The following is a 23,033-nucleotide window of genomic DNA, read 5'->3' on the forward strand; positions in this document are numbered from 1 at the left end:
CCTCAGAGAGGGTAACTGCCACTCTCTTCATGCTTTCAGCATCTCCTGACTGAGAGTCGCTGCTGCCTTTCCTGTCCCACCCACAGGCTGCCCCTTCCAGCAGCGCTGCTTCCATTCGCAGCCCCGCGCTGCTCCACTCACAGATTACAATCCAGGTTTCCTTCTACCTGGTCTGTCTCACTTCACACCCATGCAGAAGATCGGCAGAGCTCAATTTGATTCAGAAGCATTTAACTATCTGGATTAGTTTAAACCATCGTCTACTTGGATTCTTCTTTGTGGTTGCGGACATTGTATAGCACAGACCACGAGCTGAAACGTTCTGCTGAATCCACACACTGGTCCCCAGATATTTGCATAACTTCAATGATCCCAAACATTCAAAAACTATGCTAGGCTCTCCCTGCCTCCCTCAATCAAGAGTCTGATTTGAAACTATGAGTCTGAAAGGCATGATATATTACCAGAACTCTGACACATTCGGAGTAACTTTTGTCTTCTAGTTTGCAAAGCCTTTAGGGTAGTTTTTGTAAACTTTAGCCATTTTTCAGCTTAGTGCAGCTGAGGGAAGTTCTTCAAGACTTAAAAACAAGAGGCAGGGAATGCAGGCAGGTCTGCTCCTGGTGAGACTGTGAAACAAAGCGCTCGACAAAAAGAGACAAGGAACAACCAACGAGGATGTCAAGTAATCACGTCAACTCGGTCCAATTTCCTTTTAGAGCAGAGATGTGGATCTTATGGGTATAAAGTCAGATGCCACGTATTTCAGACTTCAGCACAGCTTTTTGACACCATCTCAAATGACGTTTTCATAAAAGGAGGCGTGCTCCTTTTGCAATTACTGGTTTGGGTGCACATTTCCATAGAAAAGCTGTCAGTGGCTCACTGTCAAACTGGAAAAGTTTATAAAGGGGACTTCATACGGATGTGTTAGTTAATGTGGTTATTAATGCTTTAATGCTCAGGATGGTGGGTTACAGCCTATGCTTATTACACTTACAGATGAGAAGAAACTTGAGGGAATGTGAATATGTTAGATGACAGGACCAGAATTCACAATGATCCAGAGGAACAGTTTAAAATCTAAATGAAACCCATTATGAATAGAAAATATTTGACTTAGGAATAAATCAGTTATAAACACACAGCATGAGAATGGCCACTTAAGTAGCTCTTCCGCAGAAAGGGAACTGCATCTGCAGCGGAATATAAACAGAATTTTAGTCAACAATGCCTTGCTATTATGAAATCAGTACAAGAATTGTATATCCGAGTTCGGTTGTGACAATATCAGAAATTTGCAGCACATTTTAAGAGCGATCAGAGAAAACAGGGGAGCAGAGATCCTGCTTCGAGGCAGGGGAAAGAGCTGGACAACCTCTTGCAGCCCTTCCATCCATTGGGTGACACTGGCTGCAAAGCAGCACGAAATTACGAGCTGGCAACACTACAGCAATAAAGAGCATTTCTGACAAAACAAAAAACCAACAGCAGTATCTTCTACTCTACTGTTTGTTCCTTACAAAAATCAAGTAAATATAAAATACAAAGCTAAAACATCGCCACAAATAGCAATCTCCCCTCAAAGAATCTGTGCTCCAATTTCACCATTTGCTGCCATGTACGTCGCTAACACAAAGAACTTTTACATAACCCTCCCTGCACTGCAAGTTTTGATTCCGGGCCAACAGCTGCCTCATGCCTTTCAGAACAGGCTGCTGGACAAGCAAAAGCAGAAAGAGGCTGGCATAAGGAAAACAGCACCTTTGTTTATAAAACAAATACTACTTTGGAATTTGCAAACTTTTCAGTCAAAGAATTTCCTTGTCATAACAACAGATGAAGTGCCCCATATTTATGGGAGCACATTAGAAAAGAAATACATAGATGGGAGATATCATTGATGTAGCATTTGCCATTATTTTAGTGCAGAAGAAGGTCAATGGGCCTTGTGAAGTCTCAACCGGTGGTGAGTTACCCGGGAATTCAAATCATGATGATGAGGACTCCAAGTGTGATGATCAGCTCAGAAGATGTAACTGGGCTTTTGTAACATGGCACATGAAGCAAACCCCAAAGACAATAGCCTAAAGCAGCAGTGGACATTATCTGTAAAGAGAGCAGAATCAAGAGAGTTTGCTGTTGGAGAAGGTAATCAATGGGTGCAGGCATCAGCCAGACGTGAGGATTAGGGCTGTTGGTGGTGGTTTGTAGTTCCCCTGAAAACAGAAACAAATAGAAGCCTTGCAGCTTCTACCACAGAAGATGGCACTTACAGTGCTGATCAGAGGAGTAGTAAGAGCCCCCATGAAGACTGAAATTAACACCTTGCCATTCATCTTCGTTATTTTCCTCCTTACCAAAACCATTCTTCAATGACTGCTCTCCAAAACATTGGCAGAAATGATTGATACTGAGGACTTTTGCTTAGCAGTATCCATGCAACACAGGGTGACTAACAAAGCTTTCCTTGTTCCAGCAACAGTGCATCAGCTTTGGCTGGAGGACTGCACTACCTCATGGGGTTAGAAAAAGGCACAGTAAGTGTGCAGTGTGTGGATGGTGCATTGGTGAGGGCAAATCTTGAAAAATATTCTGCCAAAATTATGTGTTTAAAACGTACTATATGACTTCTTGCGCCTGTGTGTATAGAAGAGTTGTGTGCTTTTCACAAATGTGGTCATTTTAGAGGTAGAAGAGAGAAAAATAAGAATAAAAGTCACAATTTAATTCCTAGATCTTGTACTGAGTTCCTATTCTATGGTCTTTCTTCCTTCCTTCCAGCTTTCCAGGCTGGTTTAAATGAATCTGAGCACAGAGAGGAGCAAGGCAGAGCGCATATCTCCCTGCACCCTGGGAGGGAAGGACTTGGGGGAGGCCTCGCAGTGGAGGAGCTCTGTACAGTGTCCAATGCAGGGACTCTATAAATTACAGCCTCGCCTTTCATCTCTAGCAGATCTCATGCAATGTGTCACCTAGAGCTGCACTTTTTTCCATAATTGATGATGTCTAGGAAAATATTCTGAAACTCCCCACTGATAAGCACCTAGACAAAATTGGTGTTTCCTCTCCGAGAGGCAAAAGAGGATGTTGAACTGTTTTCACCCCCGTGTCCCCCGAGTCATGAGAAGTACCAGAGCTGTCTCCGCTGGGTCAGACTGAGCCCTGCTTCACCACAGACCCAGTGCAGTACCGACAAATGATCTCCATAGTAAATGATGCAAATAAGAAATGTCAGCATGTTCCAAAATTCCTCACTTAATCTTATTGCCAGTTGTATAGTCTGGATAATCAGTAAATAAATTCCTCTAACTTTGCTCAAATCCTCGGGGGGCTGAAAACACAGAGAGCACTTTCTAATTCATTCTCATTAACCTTCCCAGCTCTAAACAAAGCTATTTCCTACTTTTCTTAGCGTCTGATTTTTCCACTGGCCTCTGCAACACCTGAGTTAGCGGCAATGATTTCTCACTTGTGATTTCTGTTTTGAACGGGTATTGTTCTTTCTCCTCACACATATGCTTGCTGGAATAGCACGAATCAGCAAGATTTAAAACCTCTCATTCTCAAGTTTGAAGCCCCTAAAGGGAAATTGCAGTTGTGATGCCAAGGAACACAGTCGTACGTTATTTGACTTTTCCTCAGCCAGGCTGACAGCAGAGGGAGGAGGGAGGGAGGAAGGAAAGGGGAAGGGAGAGGAAGATGGCATTTTAATAGCACCCACACTGACTTCACACAGTTGGATCACTGTGCTCCAGAGCAGCACCATTTCCTTTCCCCTTCGCCTTGCATTCGATCAATATTACTAAGCCAGACTCTACGGGAAGGATTCTCAATCTTTTTCTCCCAGAATAGACCACATCTTAGTAGGGAAATCTGTCAAGTGGACGCCTCCCTCCCAGGCTAGCTGGCTAGCCCAGCTATTACCCCTGATTTTGACAGACTATTACCAACTCAGGCTTTGCACAGACCACCCCACCCGAATCCCAGATGTGACTAAATGGGTCAACATTCCTGCCATGACAAGATGGATTATCCCCTGTTTCTCACCCCAAGTTTCATAGTCTCTGTAGAACCCACACTAATTGGCCATCTGAAAAAAATAATAATCAAGAGCAGGTACGTATTTAATTTAATTGAGCAAGTGAACATACACGAAGAACCAGAATCTTATGCGGATAGACCTACCTTTCCCAGATGTTAGTCAGATGTTAGCCAGAGGTATCTTGGCCAAAGTTCTGCTCAGAAGATTCAATTTGATAACTTGGGTCCTAGCAATGGGTTTTCCATAAGCGCTGTCAGGCAAAGTGACAGCGGTCCTACGAGTCCTGGCAGGGGCTGTTATCCCAGCAGGGCACTGCTGATCCCCACCATGTAAACTCCCCATTTCAGAAGTCCCCTAACTTGGAAGGGGAAAATTTGAGCTGCGACATTCCTGTGGCAGAACTGCCTCGCAGCAGAACAGGAGAGGAATCTGAGAACATGGAGAGCTTTACTGAGGTGTAACAAATATCGCTCAACAAAAGAAACTCACCCATAAGGGAGCATTTGGGTTTCATACGACAGGAACAGAAACTGAACATTACTGGGCAAAATTATTCTCAAGAGAAGAATGGAGTTGTGAGCAACTACGCTACCTATGACCCTAGATCAAATTAAATTAGATACCCCTTTCTGACGTGGCTTCTATTTTGTATAAATAGGCCCAAACCTTTCTGAGTATTTGATAAAACTAGTAGAAAATGAAAGATTTTTTTTTCTTTCTTCCTAAAAGAAAATCAAATTGCATTTAAGAGCCAGTGAGATTCTGGTAAGTTAATACAACAAATACTTCATAGGGTCATACTCTTGTTTGCGAAAAACAACAATAAGCTGTAAAGTTTAAACCTTAAAACAGTTTGATCTTCTCTATTTGGGGAAGTTTCAGGGCACCAGAGACAGCACCGTGCCCCAAGGGCCAAGCAGACTCAAGATGGAGCTGATCTGTACAACTGCTTGGAGTCTGTACAATCTGCTCGGAGGGTTACTGCCTGCTGAGCAGAGATGGGCAGTCCAAGCAGTGGTTTATCACGTCACCCCCATAACCCAACGTCTTGCAATACAGTTACAGACACAAAGTTTCACTCTTCTCCCACCATGGTTCTATCTTAAAATGTTTTCTGCAATAAAATTACTGTGAGACAGCTAAATCCAAGGGCGGGCAAGGAACTCGAACCCATGGCCTTCTGGCTTAGAGGTGAGACTATTCCAAACGGAGCCAAAGTGACACACACACAATACGCTTTCAAGGTTTTTCGAGAGCTCTGTCATGATTTAAAAACACTGAGTCTTTGTGGTACAAACCACAGCACAGGAAAGAACTGGAGCTCCCTTTTTACTGCTAATTTTAGCTGATGAATTGTTTATAATCTCCTGCAAAATACATACAGCCTTATTCTGCCTTAAGCGAGAAGGGAACAGCCTTTCAAAACTGATCCTTAATTATAGCATTCCCCTGTGCTGGATGGAATGGAGTCAGGTTCCAAAATTGTGTCAGAGTATATGAAGTGATAAAATGAGGATGGGTGAGCTATTTTTAAACACACGCGAAGACTTTGAGGTCAGAATCCCTGAATTTATAGTCTTACGGCCATATTAAAGCTCATGGGTTATTAAGACCTGCACGGTGAGACTCAAACAGCATTTCATTTGAGACACTCTCTGGCTTCAGCACGTGTGCTCCCTACCGGTCTGCTGCCAAAGTGGGGCCCCCCAGGGAGCAGCCTTTAAGCACAGATATATTCCCATGTCCACAGGTACTTGGGAGACAAAGGGGATCGGATGCTTCCCTAGCACTATACTCCCTCCTCTTCCTCTCTTTTCCCAGGACACTTTGCAAGCCAGAGGCCTGTGCTTCCAGATGGGCAGGAAGCGAGCAGCTCAGAGATAACTTGAGGAACATGAGACAAAAGCACAGGATTTCTCCTTACTCTGCCCAGACTGGAAAGCTAGCACAGCCTGGCCCTGGTGACATCCCCTCCTCATAGGCATTACCTGGGAAGGAAATGGTGCTGCCTTTGCCCCACGAGCTTCTCAGCACTGCCAAGTGATGCTCCTGATCCCAGTCTGATTCGTAGCAGCACTTGACTATAGAAAAGCTGTTGCTCCCTACACACACACTGGTTTCTTTCCAGTCACAATCGACATACGCCATATCGTTTTAGCTACCATTGAGGAGAAACAAACAGGACAGAATTTCCATGCTTTACAAGTCAAAACAGAAGTGGCTCTGAGGCCCTCTTCCCTATCCTTCGTGTCAGCCTACAAAAGCATTTGCAGTATCTTCCTCTGGAAGGTGCAACTCATCTTGAGGCCCAAGCAGAGGCAGTAAAGACATGAGGGCTCCCAGGACACAGCAAAATAATGCGCACCACTTACACTGTTCATTTTGTAAATGAAGAAAGGCTTTACAGGAAGCTGTGGCGTAGTGGTGAGCAAAAGAGATGTATTATTTTTGGAAAGGGCCAGACGGAGGGTTGGAGGATCAGAGAAAGACAAAAGGCTCTAAGAGCCACTTTCAAGTGAGTACACCTACTTGTCCAAGTTGTGCAGTTGCATTCATCTCAGTACCACCTAAACTTGCCATTTTCTTTTTCCATCTGGACTTCCAGGTAATGGCTGAACATAAAACGCTAATGAATTGTGGACGGCCAATGTGAAAATAAAAACATCAGCCAAAACTTAAATTTTTTCTTGATTGCTTATGGATTTGTAAAGCAATAAAAACCACAGTGTTCACCAAACAAAAGCCTAGTAATAAAAAAAGGGTTTAGTACAAAAGGACCTACTGAGCCTTTTAAAAAAGAATCCAGTATTACTGGTTCTGTTAGTAATTAATGTACCCTTGGGTATCGATCAAAAAGGACCTTCTGAAATGGAATCTGTATTATTAGAAGACTATGATGCACGTATCAGCTTCAGAGGCTCTCCCACTCGGAGCAACACTGAAGGGATCCGTGTTCCTTTACTTAAGGAATACCTGCATATTTTTTTACAGATCCATGGTACTATACCATCCTGTAAGCATTAAGGACTCATTCATTCCTATCCTCCTGAAAACCTTTGCCATATGAAAGTGATGCACTCTGAGACACCTCTGCTCCTGTAGCTCAAGGGACGTCTTTCGTATTTCCCCACAGATGCCCATTACTTATTTGAGAATTGTTACCTTCAGGAATTTGGCCTTATTTATCTCCAGCTGAAGTCACAAGGCATCTTCCTCCTGAACTCCACCAGCATTTAATCAGACTACAACAAGAGCCTCCTTACGCTGCAGGAAAGGCAGAGCCATTTTTAAAGCTTTTCCTATAGGTGCCCTTCTTGAGTTTGATTTCCAGGAATACAGAATTCCTTAACTCCGCTCTGCACCACAAATCATCCTGCAGCTACATCCTGTACGACTGCATCCAACTCTGCTCTCAGTGAAGCCCTTGGAACAATTCCCACCAAGTTTAATAGTTATGTCCTATTTCCCCCGCGTTCCTAACTAAGGTTAATTTCTTTTCTCCCAGTATAAACAGAAATCAGCAGGTAAAAACGTTTTGTCTAACGTGGCACCAAGGCTGTGGAATTTACTCCCATGTGAGAATGGCACAATAAAGTCATTTGTTTAAAAGTAAATTGAAAACATTCCAGTCCTCTCCGGCTTACCACTATTAGCTTTAGTTTCTGCACAGCACTGTAGAATGTCTGGCATCAAAGGCACTTTGTACACTGCCCTGTATTGGACACTGTTAGTGGACCATTAATCACTGCAAACAAAGACCCATGCAACCACAGAAAAAGTACTGATGTTTCACATGGAAAGGTTAACAACACAGTTTTCTAGATACTATGCATTCTAAGATGTGAGGTGTTGACAAGGCATCCTATAGGGTGCAGATTTTCGAATTGATAATTAGATATCCCAAATTAAACAATTCTCATTTGTGCCTAATAGTCTCTAGAATTAGAGAGAAACGTATCTCAGCATAAACTGGAACATTTTAAATCCACAGATGTCTATAAACTCACGTCCTTCATTAAACCCCCACGCAGATAACATGCATCTGTGCACAGGTAACAGTTACGGGCAAGAAGACCTTCAAGGATATGAACTCCTAAACCATGGTTGAAGAAAACGAAGGCTTATTTGAAACATGCACTAATGGAAAAAGTAGCCTGAGGAGGGGAATATGATTGTATGGTTGGAAGTGCTGGAAGAAGAATGGGAACGCAATTAGTTCCTATAGAAATGCAAAGATCTGAAAGAAAACCAGATCGTGGCCAGGCAAGAAGCAAATAAGGCACAGAGGAAAGCCCATCGTCTGGAACCACAGGCTGTATTTCAGGGTGCAACTTACTGATGAGATCAAAGGAAAAAATGCTGCTATGTCACAAGAGTGTGAATTACTGCTTTCAGCTCCTCTTCATTGCCATAGGCAGTTTCTTCCCATCCAGACCAGAGCAAGAGAAAATCTGAGTCATCAGCCCCGAAGATTGCTATATATCAAGAAGATTTCTATTGAGTTCCTCAAAGCAAAGTATTTTGTCTCTCAAGGAGAAAAGCTGTTGTATTCTTCTACCAACAGTCCCAGGTGAAACACAATCCACAGTGCAAGGAAATAAGGGTCCATTAGTCTAAGTCTACTGGCTGCAAAGCTTTGGAACATGTTTTTAAAGACAGGCATACTAAAATAAACAAATAAATAAACAAGCAAGATGTCAGAGCATGTCAGACTCAACCAGTTAACTGACGTTTTGGAAACTTTACAGATCTTAGTTTCAGCAGAGTTATAAGTGATACCCTTAGAAGACTGCTAATTAAATTTGTAAAGATGGGTATTAAGGAAAAGAATGGTAGTTATGAAGTAACAGACAAGTACATGACAGCATGGGAGGAAGAACTAGCAGCCTTGAAAGGTTTCATCATCAAAGTGTCCAACAGATAGTCCAGCTGGAACAAAATAGCATGAACTTGCCAGTTAATGTTGTTTCTGCCCATAACACAAAACTGTGAGGTACTGTCAATACAGTGGACAATAGTAAAGTGTCCTGCAGGGCACGGTAATGGCAAGGACTAGAAAAACAGAAGCAGGATTAAATACAAGTTATACATTGACAGACTAATGACAGCTGCTGTGCTGGACTGAGGTTCATCAGCTAGCATTAATAAAAGAAATCCCAAGTACCTCTAACAAAGCATCAGGCAATTCTAAGGCACCAGTAGGACACGGCCACAAAAAGACTGAGCCCGTTTGCCTCTGTTACGAGCAATGCAGGCCCAATAGTGGAAACATCCTTTCTTACACTACAGGTGTGATCGTCTCGGGATCACTGAGGGAGGATGTTATATGCCATCTGGTGAGAGATAACATTTTATATCTCCCTCGTTTCCAGAGCTGCTGCACTACTTCACTAATAGCCAAATGAAACTGCGTGGCCAGAACAAGAGGATTTTATTGCAATTGTACTGAAGCTGCTTTTCAGCATCCATAGGATAGAGCACTGCAGTTTTCAAGAGTGCTAGACAGTTAAATTGAAATAGTTCTGCATCTTATATGAACTGTATAGCCTTTTTCCTTCCTCCCTTGTCCATATTCCAAAGCACGCTCCCTGGTCTCAGAGCTGGAACAGGCTCTGCATCAGCACTCCCATTAAGCAGGAGAGTATATCTGGGAGGAAAGAGCAAGGATATTTGATTAGTGGTCTCGGGAAACTCCCAGGTACACAGTGATCATCCCAAAGCTGCTCCTGCTGCTTACGGAGCCTGGGAAAAGATGAATGCAGCCTTTGGAAAAGACCTTTCTTAAAAACCCACTGGGCACGGAGGCTGGTTTTTGACCACTTTCTTCAAGGAGGGCTGGAGAATGACTGCGTGTTCCACGGGTCTATGAAGAGTGATTTAGAGAGCCTGGTGAGACTAGAGGAGAGAAGTGGTATAAGAAAACCATTTCTGCCCTTCTGGGAATTATTTTTCCCATTATTGTCTCAGAACTGGCATATCAGTCCTGTGAATCTTCACCTTCTTCTTCATGTGGAGGAGAGGGGCCAGGCTGTGAAGAAAGAGTGATCTGAATGGCAAAAGGAGCAAACAAACCGTCACTGCCAGTACAGTGAGCTGGTCTCACAGGCTGACTTCTCACCTTCTGTCACCCTTCCTAAGTCTCAATCCAACTTGGTAAGAGCACACGTTGCTTGTGAGAGAAGAGCAGACTGCTGAGAAGGCAGATAAACAGCTGATGAAAGATGTTGATGCTACCATTACCATGTGGGTTGCTGGTTACAGCTTTCTTGCAATGGAGAAGGGGAGGAAAAACTTCATGTGAGACCCTAAAATTAACTTTCAAATTGCTACAAGCACGTTGGGCTAAGCCCTCAGTAATGAGCATCAGGTATGATGCAATCAACACATCAACAGCTAACCTCGTATAGCAGAAGGTTGCCTTAGAGCTATTAGAAGATCAAATGACACACTGGAGAATCTGCTACTCCAGCTAACTCTCTGTATATGTCCAGGGAGAACTTTCGGGGTGTTTATCAGAAGGGGAATAGTAGAAAGGGTTGAGAGAGAGGTGAACTCCTTAAAATATAATTTATTTTCTGGCTACCTTCCTTTCATAAGGGAAAAAAAAAGAGTTCAGCTTAAATTACAGGCATGCAGGCAAGCTCTTTCAGCCCCAGAAATTCATCCTACATGTTGATTAATAGTCAAACTACTACAGCTTTAACATGAAAAATGGGAAAGGCTTCAACTGAAGACTGCCTGTAGCTAATGATGCAGTGGAATGAACGTTTTCGTTCCAGCTAAACCATTCCTGTTCCTGTAAAAATAAAGAAATCCAATCCTGGGCTATGAAAAAGACTCAAAGAACTATGCGTGTTTATTGGCTTAAAATAATGCCGTGTATGTATGGGATATTTTACCTGTCTAATGAAACATATATAATTGCATACGTGTACACACAGAGTATACATAGTTGAAGTGAGATTTATATCTATATTGGATACAAAGTGCGGAAGATAAGTTGGTGACCATAACCTGGAATTTCTCTGTCAGCGCTTCACAGAGCTAATAGATTTTAACATAGCTCCCATCTCAGGCTAAAAAAATTAAAATGTAATAACAAAAACACTGCAAGGAAGTGCAGTGGGCTGTATAGAATCTGCCTGGCAAGGCTGCCTGACACACGCAGGACTTGCTTGGAGATCTCCCTGCGGTTCAGCCCCTGGCGCCATCAGTTGGGCTTGAAATCAAAAGCAGTGGAAGGAGGTAATTAAAAGTGACTCTACACCGCTCTCCTGGCAAAAGAAGAGTCCACTGCAGCCACTGGAGGAGGGTGGGAAAGGATTCAGGGGTATGTAAGAGAAGGCATGCGTCTCTCCAGCCTTAGTGATTTCCATTATGGAAAAGCAGCACTTTCCAGCTTTTAACCTTTACGCCGCTGAAGTCAAACATCAACTTTTTGTTTTAATTTCAGCACGTAAAATACAAACTCTGTTTTGGCTAATGTCAACAGCATGCTCTCCCTAAGCTACAAGTAAGGTGCGGAGCTGGAAAAGCCCTACAAGGCAAAAAGCTGAAAAGCAGAATGATAGAGAAGCAGCGATTGCCACCAGCGCTTCCACTGGCTGGCTGGCCCGGTGATTTTCAAGACTATGGGACTCAGGGTGAAGGGGAAGGCCACGAGGTTCAAACCATGCTGCTGACTGCAGGAACATCCATTAAAAGAAATTAAGAGCAAAGTCAGACCCCAGAAGGAGCAGAAGACGCTGTGTTCCAACTCTAACCAGCTGAAGGAAAGTTTATATAAAAAAAATCCCTTGGTCAGTGAGTCATAAGGAAAGAATTCTTAAGCTTTCTTCAGGGAAACCCCAGTAAATAACATGTCTAAAAACACATGAAGATGGTGTTGTCTGTTCCCTTACGATACTTGGTCCACATGATAAAACCTTTGGCAGCAAAACAACCTACCGAGCAGAGTTCTCTTTGGGAAACCCAAAAACCAGTAAGAACTGCTGAGGCTCCTTGCAAAGTCTGTCTCATATTCTAGCTCTGGTGTGGGTTGTCTAATGCAAACTGGGAAGAAACACGAAAAGAATGCTTTTCCTTACAGCTTTGGAGAGTGCTTCTCCGTCGATTGCATGCAGTTGTACTCTCAAGATACATAAATGCCTGGATTTCAGTACATTCTGCATCTTTTATAAGTAAGTGCTTTGGACCGAAATATCTTGCTGTACTACGCCCAAAGAAACTGAATGAAAAGCTCTCTGCATGCACAGCCTGTCTGGAATATGTTATCAGACACGCAGCGGGCTTTGCAAGAAATAGTACTCTAGCAAAAGAAAGGCTGGATGGCTGGATTTCACTTCCAACGTACAACTTCTTTGGCTATGAGCATTTTTTCATCTTTTTTTTTTTTTTTAATTATCACAACATTTTGGAAACGTGTTTTTAAGCATATCTTCCTGCAAAGAGATTTTAAAGTAACTTAACGTAGGTTCAGAAAAATGAGATTGCAGTGGTTTCCAAACAAATGATCAGAGCTGAACGCTGTGCCTCCTGAGTTTGGACTGACTAAAAACTACTGTTGGAGATTCCAGGTAGGAATATTAACTAAAGCACATATATTCTGTGTCAAGCAGAGCTCACACTCGGTAGAAAAGCTTCTTAATTGCTGCAGGTGCCCAGGACAGACTCGTTTTACCTCTCCCTTTAATGACTTTTTAGCTTATTGAGTGTGAATGCGGACATTTTGGTTTGCACTGGAAGCTTCCCCTGCCCAACGTAAAATTCCTTTATGGATTTTATTTCAGGTTATGCTGCTCCCATATTTCCAGCTGCTAGAGATCCATAGCAGACTCCAGAAGTTTTCCAGGATATAGCCAGAAACTTGTCAAGAAAAAAAAAAGGAAGGTTGGAAGCATTACAGGGTAATTCCCAAGGGGCTGTGGAGTTACCATAGTAAAGGATTGTTTTTACCAAAATGCACAGAAACAAAAGAGGTAGCTTCACTGATATTTGAATTGTAATTTTCCATGTCAGCAGGGGGTTGAGCTTGGAACCAATAGGGCATTTGTGACCACCTTTCAGGTATCTGTGACTAACAGTGAACTCTGGGAGACAGCTTAATGCTCTTCTGCGTGAAGAAATATATGATGAAATATATTTTTAAGAGCTGTGAAGGATCAGCCTAAGGGCTATCAGTACTGACAAAGCACAAGCTTTGCACAGAGAAAATGCAGATGCAAGATAAAAGGAACTCTTGAAAATAGGAGCATCTTTTAGTCCCAATAAACCATTCCATCATCCAAATGGGAAGATTCAGCCAGAAAGAACACAGGTGGAAAGGTCTTTTTCTCAAAACTCACAGAAGTGGGATAGGTGACACTGAGAAGTGCTGTATCCTTTCATCTCGCACGGAGCAGCAACGCTCCCAAGCCTTACCAGAGAAAAGATGTGTATTTTAGTGCTCCATCATAAATCTGAATCCTGTTGCTTTACTGTCATGCTGCTGGTAGACAATTAACTGGGAACCTTAACAATTACCTGGCACACGGGTATCAACAGCCAAGAGATCCAGACATGGAAGGAATAATCACAGATTATTGTAGACACAGATGCCTAGAATTACATGCAGTTCCCCAGTGGGGTATCATCCAAAAAGATCTGAATTGCGACAGGAAAATGCTGGTAGTTGTATACGTAAAGCAAATACATTCAGAATATCTGAGCAAACACACCAAACTTCTCAGGATGCACAGACACACACACCTCATCTCAGGTAAAATTGCCCCACAGTTTTTCTTTCTGCCCTTCATCAGACCAGCAAAAGGATGAAGAGCCTGGTACACGTCTAGGTTGGTTAATAACTATTACTGACTTTAAACACTTCAACAAGTGACCTAAGAAAACCACTTGAGCAAATTTTCAGTCTTACTTTAAGCTGAGATGCTTCTGGTTCTCCAGCTACGGGGACACTCAAATGAACAGAGATCAAATTAGGATTAATCCATCATCATTGATTCTTAAATTCATCACTGTATACACAAATGATGTAGGAGTGAGGTATTTTTAAAGAGCAAAAACGAAGATGTCTTGCCAAACCTGCTCCAAACACCAGAAATACTGCCTTCTCAGGCTTGAAGAGACAAGTCCTGTAGAAAGAAATTATGCTGCTTCTTTACAGAATTCATTAGTAATACAATAATCCTAAATCCTAAAGACCAGTGACAAACAGGTAGTTTGCCCTGAGACTATCAATCTGCACAGACCTCAATGGCTAGTGACAAACCTCTGACCCAATATGCAGACAGGACAGCGTTCAGTAATTATCCACTGATTCCCTCATGTCATCCTTTGGCCATAAGCGTTACGAGCCAGGAACCACGTTTTATTTTACGTTTGTAAAATGGGATCTGGGTCCACAACTGCAGCTTCTAGACAAATAGTATCTATTCACAATATTAACAACAGCTGCTGGAGAGGCATCATGCTGTGACTTACAAAAGAAACTGTACAAATAAGATGGAGCTAAATAAGAGAAATGCATCATGGGGCAGAAATCACAGCCCCAGTTGGACGATGCCAGGACTGGTTCTAGGAAAGGAGCATTTTAGCAGAACGCTCACCAGACTGCAGTAAGCAGGGAAAAAACAACGGTCCACTAAAAACTTACAGAACGAAGCAGAACGCATTCAGTCACAGCAGATGAAATGCTAACCCTCCAGACATCGATGGGAGTTTTACAATTGACTTCATCATGCCCAGTATTTCACCCATGTTCCAGTCTTTTTGCCACCGATGCTGGTTGCAGTTTAATTGTTTCTGAGCATATGCATCCACTCATTGGTTTAAGAGGTATATTCTGCACAGCAGTATATAGCAGAGACCACAGAGAAGAAGAGTTATGTTTTCAAACTCTTGAAGATGACAAGCATCCTAAAGCAAGGACCATGATTTCCACCATACCAAGGGCAACACACTGCTGAGGACTGCACGCAGTACTGCATTTTGCTCTTGGTTAACCTCCTAAGTTTTAACATTGAAATCAGCAGCGAGCCCTGAATTGGAAGCCATTGATCTAGAAGAAAAGAAACCCAACAGATAAAGGTAAGCATTTTATTCTGCATAGGACACTGGTTACTTACGTATGTACAGGGTCACGCATTGACTCGTGTACAAATCCACCAACTCTGGCTCACAAATAATTCGCTTCAAGAAGATAACACAGCTATAGACACCCATGCATTCGAGGTTGCTTGCTGGTGTCCTTGTTCATAGGGTCAGATCATTCCCTGTATTGAAGCCCTCAGCTGAGGAACAGCAAGTACAGAGCCCTTACTCACTGAACAGCTCAAGAGAATACTGTGCAACAAATAAATATGACTGAAAAGTTTCATTTTCTGCTAATGAAAAGGCCCAACACAGCCCAACACCTTGTGTAACAGCTGATGGGAACTTTATGTCTACACACCACAGAGCTTATATCCAGCCAGATCATTTCACAAACATCATTTGAACTCAGTGAAATATTCAGTGATGTCTCATTCTCTCTTTGAATTACAAATACTTTGATTAGGAGATGTTAGGTTTAAAAAAATGAGAGAGAAGGTAAAGGTGAACCAAGTGAGATCATTTGTTCCTCCACTTTGGGACCAGGAACAACAGTAAGCAAGGCACCAAAGTGGAAGAGAGCCACAAATCAAACACCACAGGTGTCCACAGCCAGCTTTTCCTAGGGACAAAACTCAGTTCTCCAGAAGCAGCACAGTTGGAATAGCAAATGTCCTACTAATCCATCAAACAGGGAAGGACGGACAACGCACTGGTCATTGAAGGGCCACAATGGAAGTGGGACACGGGTGATGCAGGAGGAGTGACCACAGAACAGGAACAAATGACATCATGAGTGCTATGATGAAAGAATGAAGTTTCAGAACAGGGAATTTCACACACAAAGCATCATGTGAAATCGACTCCATGCGGACAGTAATTATAACCCTACCTCCATCAAAAGAAAGATAGCATAGGCTAAACAAATCCAGGATGAAACTATACATCAGAATAGACATTGCATATCTTTGCTTTTGTCCAAAACGGAATGAGAGAAAACAGCATTCCGTTTCTCTTGATCGTCTTGTTTTCTCTTACAAATGAGAGAAAAAAAAAGGATCTGGCTGCTTACCAGCTGCCCTCCACCCTCCTGTCCAATGACTACATTTCCTGTTACACTGTAAATGCTATGGAAGTGAGTTCGGTGACATTTTTGGCAGAAAAAACTCACATTTTTATTTAGATCCAATGACTTTTTTTTTTTTTTTTACAAACCGCTACTCAGGAATAGCTTTTTGTGCAGGAACTGACTTGGAGACCGACAAAAAAATTGTCCCAGTCTTGTGATATCTGAGCGCATTTCCCTTTCTGTTCAGCTCTGCACATGGGTGGTGCTGCACTAAAGGGGTACGGAGGCAACGTGACCTTCCAGCTATGGCTGTCCTGAGACCTGGTGGCACAGACACCCAGCCTGGAGTCTCGAGGATCCCTGTAGGTCTGAGTGGTACAGCACAGCCCAGAAGCACCCTCCTCTGCCAGCCAACTCCTAGCACTCATTGACCAGTTCTAGGAAAGGATCTGCAGGAGTTGGCTTTCTCTACTGCAGATCTCACTCTCTTTTCAACAGGAATACATGTCCAGAACACGGCCGACACTCATGCTCCATCATCTGAAACATCACAGCCAGAAAGTTTTCACTTTTCTGTACAACTCCAGTAAAATCCTTCGTTAGAGTGGAAGTGGTGCAAAAATGAGCTGCACCATAAAAAACAAAGAATTTCAAGCCTTTTCAATGTGCAGATGCCTTGTGCAAAGCAATGAGCCCACCACGGAGACACTGCAAAAATAATAATAATAATAATAAAAACTGCTCATTTCTAAATTTCCTGCAGCTTGCTTAATGTCAGCAGGTTCATTTAATAGCAGAAATGTAATAAAACTGTGACAGCTATGGAACGGCTGACCCCTGACACAGGCAGTTACCAGTTTGCTGGGACTGGTTTTGAAATCCTTCAGTTAGCAAGGCTGACTTTTGTTACAGCCAGTGCCACTGATGCAATGCACTGGATCTCTTTTCTCCCTTGTACGTTCTTAACTCTCTTGTGCCAACAATTATTTTACTCCTAGAGAATATAAAAGAGGGCTGCTGTGTGTTTCAGGGAACAGGAGTGCCTCTAGGTTTGGTTTGAAGTAGTAAATATTTAGAAGGATGAATTTTATGGAAGCGTGTTTTCGCATTCATGGAAGCGTAAGGCAGCACGGAAGGCACTGACAAACAGCCATTTCCTTTCCTCCCTCTGCTTTGGACTGCTGTTGACCCAGCGGGTGCGCGCATGCACGCGCTCTTGCTCTGCTCCATTATGCTGTCACTGCATTGCAAAACTCAATTCATCTGTTTGAAGCAATGACTGAAGCACCGTCTATAAAATGATGGCATTTTTCCCACTTTAAAAAATATTATAACACTCCTTCATTTGAAAGTTATTTTTAAACCTCCTTGGCCTGGAGCCAATTTTAGTCATAACTGAAGCGGATTCTTCTTTTCCTAGAATTCAGTGCCTTCCTTTCCTAGAATATCGTTTTCTGGGTGCTGGATTTTTTTGTTTTTTTTTTAAGTTAAGAAGGAAAAACAAAACGGAAAATGCACAGTTTTCATTTCCATCTACGCTGCTTTCCCTGTGACACATCAGCACAAGCTGCTGTTCAGCTTACTGCTACACAACAAACACAAGCAAGTCTTTACTTTGTTTAGCTCAGGACCTCAACGCGAACACCACCCTCAGCAGTCTCGGAGCAGAAGCACTGACTCACAGTTTGAGCCTGGCTGGGAACGTCACCATGGCCTGAGTCAGAGCGTGACAATCAGGTAAGTGCAGACACTTCAGAAACACAGCTGGATTTGGTAGAGAAAGCATCGTAGCCCTGTGCAAAGGTGCACATGGCTTCTGGCATAGTATCTGCATAGAAATGTCAATAGCCAAGTGTGAAATAGATGAACTGAGAGAGCTGTTGTCATACACCTAGGTAGGATGAGTACCCTGACTTCATTCACTCTGAGTTCCCACTTTCCAGGGCTGTCTCAAGAGGGAGTAGGACATCTGGTCTTCTTAATGAAGTAGCTGATCTGGAATCCGAGTTCAGTAAAACTACTCCCACCCCTTCCCCCCTCCCCCTCCCAAAAAAGAGACTCGAAACTAAGCAATTAATATGTCACCAAGAAGTATTTTAAGCAATAACATGCAAACTGACCTGGCAGAGAGATTATTTTCCTTTTCTTTTCAAAGGAAATTCTGTTTTTCTCAGGAGAAAATTCAAACTGAATTATACTAAGTGACTTTGTGTTAGGTGAATGCTCGTATGCTCAGTGTTATCCACACTGAGACAATCCCACTAACCGAGATGCAAATACATGCTTTAGACTTGTCTGTTCTACATGCTTTGTAAAAGGTATCACAAGCACGGCAATGCAAAATAATTAGAAAAGCTGTGCCCACAAAAAGCAGTTTAATCAGATTTCTGATTTTCCTTGGTTGAATTTTCTCAAGACTGACCTCAGTTTTAAAGCGTTTGATCGTTCAAATTAAGCAGAAGTGTTTGGCTAATTCAGGGTTCAAGGCTGATAAAAAGGTGAGCTCTTTAATATAAAGACAGCCTTTGGGGGGCTTTGGGGTTTTTTTGTGTGTATGTTTTATTTTTGCTAGTTTGGCCTATGGGATTTGGGATGAGAATTTCAGTAGGACACAGCATCTAGTTAACCTTCTAACCTAACAACGTAGGTATGCACATAATGAAAACTGCCTACAAGAGAATGTTGTAGGCTTTGCTGCTGCTGTTATTTTCAAACAGCAGGCTCTGGAGGGCCGGTGTTTTTTGCTTTTGTTTTTAAACAAGGGTGATGAAAATGCACAGGGGAGGAAGCAAATTCACAGAGATGGATTAAGACACTGACTCAGTGTCTTCAGCATCTGGACTGAAGCTACAAGCAGCTTCCCAGCACTCTGTGCAGCTTGGCACAACGCTCTACTCGTCCTGCCTCTGCGCAGGACTGCAGAGCAGAGTTCAGTTTTAACTTTAGGAAGACGTGGCTTGCCAACATGTGCTTGCTGAATGAGGTAGGTCTCCATTACCTCATTCCAAACGACCCTTTTTACAGATCTTATCCAACAAAGCGTTTGAAGATGTATTTATTTTTAACCATGTGAGAAATCTCACTTACAGTAATGATTGTGCAACAATAAAACGTAAAAATAAAAATGATTGGTAGTCCACTGATGACCATAAACCCTCTTCTTTTCCCTCCCCCCTGCTTTTTCTTAGGACCTCATTACTCCAATGTTTATTATTACTTTGCAAATTTAAGAGGCAAAGCTAAGGGCAGTACCCATTCAGGTTGTGCGGGTGGTTATGGAATCACAGAATGGCTTGGGCTGGAAGGGACCTTTAAGATCATCTAGTTCCAGCCCCCAGAGCATGAGCAACTTATGTGAAAGAAGGGAGGGGACACAGATGAGGATACAATGATCCTCACAAGGATCTGGGTTCCGAGAGAAAGATGAGGATGGCTGTCATGGAGATTTGTTTTGGAATTACCTTCTGGCTGACATCCCATGGCCAGAGGGGGAATATCTGTGTACGTACAGCAAAAATCACCCATTGCTCACAGCAGAAGGAGAGCTAACAGATCCAACAAGCCTCAAATCTCACAGGTTTCTCCTATACCTGCTTCAACCTATCCTATCTTTTGCTAGCAGTATAACTCCACATCAGACACTACTACTGGTCCTCCCTCCCTGGAGGTGCCCCATAGCTCAGGTCACTGGAGAACAGCGCTTGTCCACATGCATCCCGACCCCTGTTTCTGACAGCCCCAAGAGATCTCTGGTGCCCCATCTCACTTGACAGAGCATCTACAGTCTAACTCCTCTCATCAGGAGATCAGCTCAGTATCCAGCATAGCAGCAAAGCCTTAAGTCAGCATATCGTAAAGCAACATTATAAACATTACCTTGATATTTCAGTGTACACAGTTAACATTTACATTTCACACCACCTCCTGCATAAAGTCCCTCTCTCTATGCCATCAATTCTTAACCCTTCACCACCCGACAGGCAAGCCAATAAAACACAACATTTTTGGTGCTTCTCAGCCCAGTTACTATGGAGACAGCAGCAGACAAAACAGCGATAAAAATATCAAAATCAAAAGCAGACAAATTCCCAGATCTTCAGACCATTTTAAATGCACCTGGGTCTTTCCCAAATAGCCCAGAAATGCCAGAAGCTCACGGTGAGATGCTACAAGCAATATTTCAGGGGATAGTTTCAACATTTGCTAGGAAGCATCCTTTGATGCTCCAGATACATCCTCCTAAGGGTTAATATGTCAAAACAGGAAAGAAAAAAATGCAAAAGCCGTGTAAATTCTTTCTGTAGCATGACAAACTCCCTTTGCATCATGTTCCAAAGTGTGAGATGTGAAATTTCCATTCTTAAGCTCAGTAAAAATGGCAGGAAAAGTACAAACCCTGGGAACGACTTGATTATTAGTTTATCAGATCAACATCAGCAAAACTATCTTTTTATGTGCTGCTCAGTTTCAGAAAACCTACCATGCATATTTCAGTTCTCTCTCTCCACACCCCACACCCTTCTGCTGCTGTCCAGCTGGAACGCATCAAGGGTCTAGAAGCCAAGTCAAATGTTGACCCCACCCTCCTCCATCCATTTTAAGGCACCTTCAAAGCCACTACACTGATCTAGTTCAGCTTAGCCAACAACGCCAGCAAATCTGTTATTTAAGACTTTAGTGCCGGGTTTTTATAACTGCCCATTAATACAAGCTTTGATGTATGGTCAAAAAATCCAGCTGTAATGAGTTTCATCAGACTGTAGCAACCTTTCCTCAGAAGGTCTTTATTACTATACCTTCATAATCTTCGGTCCCAATGCTGTTTTATAGCATCATTCTCACTGAACTGCCTTAAAGAACAACACTCGGCATCACTTAACATATTGCTTTCCACAAAATTAAAATACAAAGATCCGTTCATAGTTTCACAGAAGACATTTTCGTACCTACATTTCTTATTAGAAAGAAGCCAGGAGTTTCCTCTTAGGAGTATGCAGGCAACAATTGTGTGAAACAAAGATAAAGTGATTCTTACGACACAACCCTCAAGACAGGATACAAAAGGATTTTGTAAAAGGACAAAGAACTTACTCTGTTGTTCCCCTTTGCAGGATGCGGCAGGGAGGAAAGAGGAAAAAAGAAATATTAGATACATATATTTTACACACATTCAGTCTAACTTGTTCGGTTCTGGAAGTAGCTCAAGCCAAATGAACTGACTCAAAGTACATTCACCGAACCCTTTAGTCAGACAGCTTCCAGAGGAGCACAGGACATTCACGAAGGCTTTGAAATGGTCAGCGAAGCTGTAAATTCACACTGCTTTTCAAAATTTCCTCCCTACACCAACTTTCAGATTCCACTTTTGCTTCCTTCAGTGTAAATTAGGAGCCGCTCCGGGGAAGTTGGTGGACACTAAAACAAGGGTGAGGGAAACGAGGCTCAAAATGATCTCGGGATGGGCCCAAAGCCAGAGGGATTTTCGTGCATCAGTAATACTGAGCTTCCAGTACGCAAAGCAACCACTAAATATGTCTGCTTACCCTTTCACGACAGCCACTCCCTGCAACATGCCAATGAATGGAAAGTTTCACGATCCAATGCTTTTAAAAAGCAAATGTTGTACGTTTAGATTAGTAATGAAAGTAAGGAGGAGATGGCATGAGGGGAGAGAGGAAAGGGAATGGATGGTGCCAGCCAGGTAAAGTGTGCTGAACAGCTTACGATGAACATCTGTGCTTTCTTTTCCTTTCTTTTCTTTTAATTGCGAGTTTTGCCATGAGCTGGCATGAACAGTGTATATTATACAGTGGGAAGTCGGCCAAAATAAACACCAGCCTAGAGTTGAGAAATACAGTCTGGAAAGGTTAGTCACAAAGTTGTAGCCATTTTTTAGAAAAGGAGGTTTGGATGCCTCAATACAGAAACCCAGCAGTAAAGTCAGCTGGTAAATGGATATCCTGTTTCAAAGTGAATTGGCCACAGTGTGATTTATATCAAGCAAGCTGCCTTGCATATGGGTTGGAAAACTAAAAACACTGATTCATTGCTATCCGGGTGGCTGTCAAAGCTCACGTCCTGACAAACGCAAATCTCTGGGGAGGGAGGTGACCTGGAAAAGTGCAAAAGAATTCAGGGGCTCAAAGAAAAACTTGGAAGGGTGGTTAAAGATAGTTAATAAATGAATGAATATGTGAATGCACATCTGCACACGCAGCGGGATGGGGAGTACAGGCAAAAGGAAGCAAGAAAATGGAGGAACGGGGTGTTAGATGGCATTTAATTTTTAATATTTTAACGAGTTTTGTTTAGGCACAAAAATAAAATGTCAACCTTAGACTTTGCTTAGGGTATTGAACTCATACTAGAGACTTCATGGCAGCAGTGGTAAGTACCAAGTCCCATTACCACTGTCATCATTCAATTTTAAGTAGCACTACTAGAAAAACAACAGAAAAACAAATATTCTTAGTTGAGAGATTTGCTCCTGGTGAGAACTTGAAACAAATCTCTTTAATTCAGTGACAAATTCCTACTTTTCCTTTCATTGCAGAAAGAACCCAACTAGGGGCCAATGCGTTGGGCTTTATATCAGCATTCCTGTATGCAAACAGCAGAGCTGTTAATGAAAGCACACAGCTTAACTTCAGATTCCAGGCTGTGCACGCTGCTCTGGCAGTTACAGAAAGCAGGCCAGCCTCACCACTGCAGCACTCCAGGTTTACAGCACTATTAATCTATTTTTCATTTCTAAGCAGCAATTTTTCTATTTCTGGTGCCAAAGTCTTGGATATTCAAAGTTACCAGCTGCAACTTGTGCATGGAAAAGAA

The 23,033-nt window shown here is 42.6% G+C and overlaps 1 protein-coding gene across 24 annotated transcripts in view; it reads right to left on the reverse strand.

The window, feature by feature from the left end:
• Positions 1 to 23,033, reverse strand: part of DNM3 (dynamin 3) — a 166,801-nt gene that overhangs the window by 28,431 nt on the left and 115,337 nt on the right. For 13 of the 24 annotated variants that reach the window (XR_005861932.2, XR_005861933.2, XM_040704989.2 and 10 more), the window contains one exon: positions 21,294 to 21,305. The exons of the other annotated variants lie outside the window; for them this stretch is intronic. Coding sequence is in view for 11 of the 13 variants with exons in the window: in XM_040704989.2 (XP_040560923.1) it covers positions 21,294 to 21,305 (12 nt within the window). In the remaining 2 variants the exon portion in view is untranslated. The remainder of the gene's footprint in view (positions 1 to 21,293; positions 21,306 to 23,033) is intronic. 24 annotated transcript variants of the gene reach the window in all.

Source organism: Gallus gallus, chromosome 8 (assembly GCF_016699485.2).
Source record: "Gallus gallus isolate bGalGal1 chromosome 8, bGalGal1.mat.broiler.GRCg7b, whole genome shotgun sequence".
Classification (NCBI taxonomy): domain Eukaryota; kingdom Metazoa; phylum Chordata; class Aves; order Galliformes; family Phasianidae; genus Gallus; species Gallus gallus.